The sequence below is a fragment of the Alligator sinensis genome, unplaced genomic scaffold (genome assembly GCF_000455745.1).
Source record: "Alligator sinensis unplaced genomic scaffold, ASM45574v1 scaffold1553_1, whole genome shotgun sequence".
In the NCBI taxonomy this organism is placed as follows: Eukaryota; Metazoa; Chordata; order Crocodylia; family Alligatoridae; genus Alligator; species Alligator sinensis.
In genome coordinates this window covers 231,598-235,595 of record NW_005843054.1, presented here as the reverse complement: position 1 = coordinate 235,595, position 3,998 = coordinate 231,598, and the positions used below count along the sequence as shown (strand labels likewise).

The window sequence follows — 3,998 nt, the reverse complement described above, 5'->3', positions numbered from 1 at the left end:
CTGCTAAATACATTAACATTACCCATCAACAAAATAGAAATGAGAGCCATACCATCTATCCCATCACCGTTGAAATCTCCAACAGCCACCGAATAACCTGATCAACAAAAATAGCAGAATAGAAAGTCACTGTAAATGTATCAATTCTTCTTTTTCTTGTCATTTCTTAAAATTTATCATAAAGATTTCACAGCCCCCCTTCATGACCTGAAAATATAGTAACCATCAATGCCTATAGATGATTATGCTAGCAGTACTTAAAAAAAGGAAACAGTCAAAATCGATCAGAGATGTGTCTATTTCATTGAAAATGGTAGGCTTATTTTGACAAATCACATCCACTAGTTTGAGACTAGAATGTCCACGTTCAAATGAGCTTATAGCTCCTATAGTCCAGAATTGATATACAGTAAAAACTGTTAACTGGCATTTTACAAACCAGAATACTCTATTAACCAGAATTTCCAATATCCCCCAATACTTTAGCAACTGGAATCTTTGCCGAGTCTATCCAGCATGGGCATCAAGTATTTCTGTGGTTTACATTAGTTAGTGATGCTGCAGATAGAGATGCTGCTGGGAGCTCTTCTAGTTGATATCTGCATAGGTGGAGGGAGAAAAAAAATGGGGGTGGGGTGGGGTTGGTGAGCATGCATGAGCACCCATGCATGCATGCACCTCTCCTCACCGCCCCCCCGATGGGAAAGTCTGCGGGGGAAAGGGCAGGGGGAGAGGAAAGGGATCTGCATGGGACAAGGCAGGTTGCCACTGCAGGCTGGGGCCAGGGCAGCTCTGGGCTCTGCCTGGTAGGGGTGGCCACACTGCACTCCTCTCTTTCTTGATAGGTACAATTCTCAGATAACTGGAATTTTTAGATAACTGGCACCCTCCTTACCTCATTCATGCCAGATAACAAAGCTTTTACTGTATTTGAATCTAGGTCTGAACTTTCCAGTATTCCACAATTTAGATGCTATTTGGATTTTTTTCTAATGGAATCTCTTTCTGAATTCATGACAAAGCTATTAAGTGGTCAAAGAAGCCAAAGCCGGAGTTACTAGTAACAATGCAAAAAAAGTTCATATCTGAAACAGCAACAGAATATAAACTGATCCCAGTTTGAGACTCAGCAGATGAGTATTTTCCTGAAGTCAGTAAAGGAGCACAGTTGAGAGTTCAGAATAAAAAATGTATAATTGCTGAAAGAGCCCCTATTTGAGGTGTGAATACTTAACTTGATTCTTGAAAGAAAAGATCAAATAACAGTCCAAATGATGTAACAGGTAATTTAGTTTTGTGTGGATTCAGAAGGTAGGAGCTTTACTAACATATAAAGAAGATGGACAGAATAGTAATTTTACAGCTAGAAAAGAAGAGGCTCATGGGTCTTTCCCAGGTTCACCCAGTTCTTGCTCAAGTCAAGAGAGTGTAAATCAAGAAATCTTGGATCCTCAGTCACTCTGCTCGACTTGGACAACTCAGCAAAATTCTTCTTTTCTTTCCTAGGACACTGTACTTGCACTGTACTGTACTTTCCATCTACTTCTGGGAAAAGAAACCCCTGGGATTCTTTAATGATTTTGAGACTTCAGGATGGTTTTTTTGAGAACTCACCTCCCAGCATAAAAAAATTCCTTACTCTCTCAACCACAATATAAGGCCATTAGTTCAGTATAGTTAGTTACAAAGTAAAGAGTAAACCATAACACCCAAGTCATTTCCTGAAGTGATACTTGTTTCTTAAAGGTGCTGCAGCTACAAAACTGCTACCCAATTTCTATGCATTCCCCTTTCCCTGCTTAACATGGGAAGGGGCATGCACAGAAATTATAATTCAGTTAGCACTAGCGACACAGTACGAAAAAGATAATCTGGCTAAATTTTAGTAAAAAAAGCATAAGATGGCAGTTTCCCTGTTAGATAAAGGTTTTACTGGAATCTTAAAACATGCAATACTCCTTGATAACTTTCTGAAACAGTAACAGGAACATATATTTAATATATTTTTACAGAATTAACTGGTCTGGTTCTGGACATGTTCATACTTTAAAGAAATCTCATAAGTAGTTTGTGTGTAAATAGTATAAAAATGCATCCCGTCCGAAGCAAGTCCTTAATCTTCAGTTGTTTGCATATGCAGTAAGAAGGTGAGATCTAGATTGTACCCCTCCTTGGAATACAGAGCTCACACTGAAAGCAACAGGGATCCTGACCAGAGATAAAAAACCTCCCTTAAATTATTCTGTCATTAGGATTTCAGCATGTTTCTAAGCAACAATTCCTCCTTATTCACTATACACTGAATACTACAGTGCTTCAAGTGTGCATTTAAACATTACACTCTTAATGTTTTAGCTTATCAAATATTGCAAAACCTAGCCATTTTGCTTGCTTATCTATTTCAAGTCAGGCTGGGGTCACACACTGAAACTACCCTCTGCTTCCATAGTACCAAGATCTACATAGAAAAGTCTTTTTTTTTTGCTTTTCTCTTTTTTTGAAGCTCATTGAAGGCGCTGAATTTTGAAGTATACAAGAAATTGATGCAATTTGAACCAGTACTTGCAGCACACAGTAGTAAAAATATCCTTTGATTTGAACAAGCAAGTATGGGCATCTTTACATGCTCTGGTGTTGGGGGGGGGGGGGGGGGAGAAAGTTTTGGCCTTTTTACATGGTCGGGTGTTGGGGGGGGGGGGGCAGGGGTGCTCAGGAGCTTCTCTAATTAAAGTGTACACAGCATCTTGTGTGTTCAGCCTCCTGCACTTCAAAAAGGTGGTAGGGACGCTTTAACTAAAGCTCATTCAAAGAGCTTTAACTAAAGTGCCCCGCTGCGATGTTGAAGCACAGGGACACTGAATACATGTGATGCCGAGACTGTTGGAGAATCCTAATTAGCACACTCCAGTAGACTCGGTTAATCTAATTAGAGCATGGTGGAGCAGGCCTCAGGCACATGTACAGGTGCCCTATGATTCCATGTCAGATGGATTTAAATTAGACTGTCCTGTAGAGATGGAACGAGACTTGTTCCTTCACTCTTGCAATTTAAAATTTTCTAAGAATTAAAATAGGCAATTAGGGATGTAAATATTGTTAAAAAAATTATCCGTTTAGCCTTCTCTAATTACAATGGTCAACAGAAAACACAGCATCTTGGACACAGTTGTTGCTGGAAGCTGTTTCCAGGGCCCTTTGACAGAGTAGGAAGGCAGCAGTGGCAAGCCCAGCCAGACAACACAGCTCAGGTGAAGCCCCTCCCCACCAGGGAGGGAACATCTGTGAATGAGCAGCTAATTGCTTAACTGATGAGCCATTAGGCTGCCTGCTATTTTTGTCTTTAACCTCATAGACTATGGGTACTAGGCCTCTATGCTCCTCCTCCCTCCATTCTGCCTGCTCTACCACCTTCTGATTCCCACTGGAGCACAGGAGCATGTGTGACTTCCCTTCCCCTCCTTCCCTGCCAGACTGTGCCCTGCCTCACACCACACAATACCTGGTAAACTAACCAGTTATCACTGGTTTTATTGGTTAAACAATTAATCGTTTAACTTTTCACATCCTTACAGGTGATTAAGGGATTTTCTGTGCCATTGTAAAACTAATGCTGTGATGTCTCTCAAACCAAAGGGTGTGTGTGTGTGTGTGTGTGTGTGTGTGTGTGTGTGTGTGTGTGTGTGGACTGCACTAATAAATAGAGTGTCATTTCACCGATATATATTTATGATCACAAATTTTTCAAAAACAAATGTAATCAAGTCACTGAAAAAAGCAATTAATCACATTGACATAAACACAAAGGCAAAAGCAAGCAAAAGTTTTTTAAGTTACGTAATAGGCATAGATGTCCTTAACTGACCTGGAGATTAGTTGATAAGTCACTTCCTATAGCCAATACTAAACCCATTTAATTATTTGTAAATATACAAGCAATTTAGCAGGTAGGAATGATTCTATCAGTTGCTTTATCAACTTGAATAGGGGTTAAAATCTGC

The 3,998-nt window shown here is 40.0% G+C and overlaps 1 protein-coding gene across 2 annotated transcripts in view; it reads right to left on the bottom strand.

The window, feature by feature from the left end:
- Positions 1-3,998, bottom strand: part of ITGAV (integrin subunit alpha V) — an 82,327-nt gene that overhangs the window by 44,512 nt on the left and 33,817 nt on the right. For both annotated transcript variants that reach the window (XM_025193472.1, XM_025193473.1), the window contains exon 9: positions 53-97. In XM_025193472.1, the coding sequence (XP_025049257.1) occupies positions 53-97 (45 nt within the window). The remainder of the gene's footprint in view (positions 1-52; positions 98-3,998) is intronic.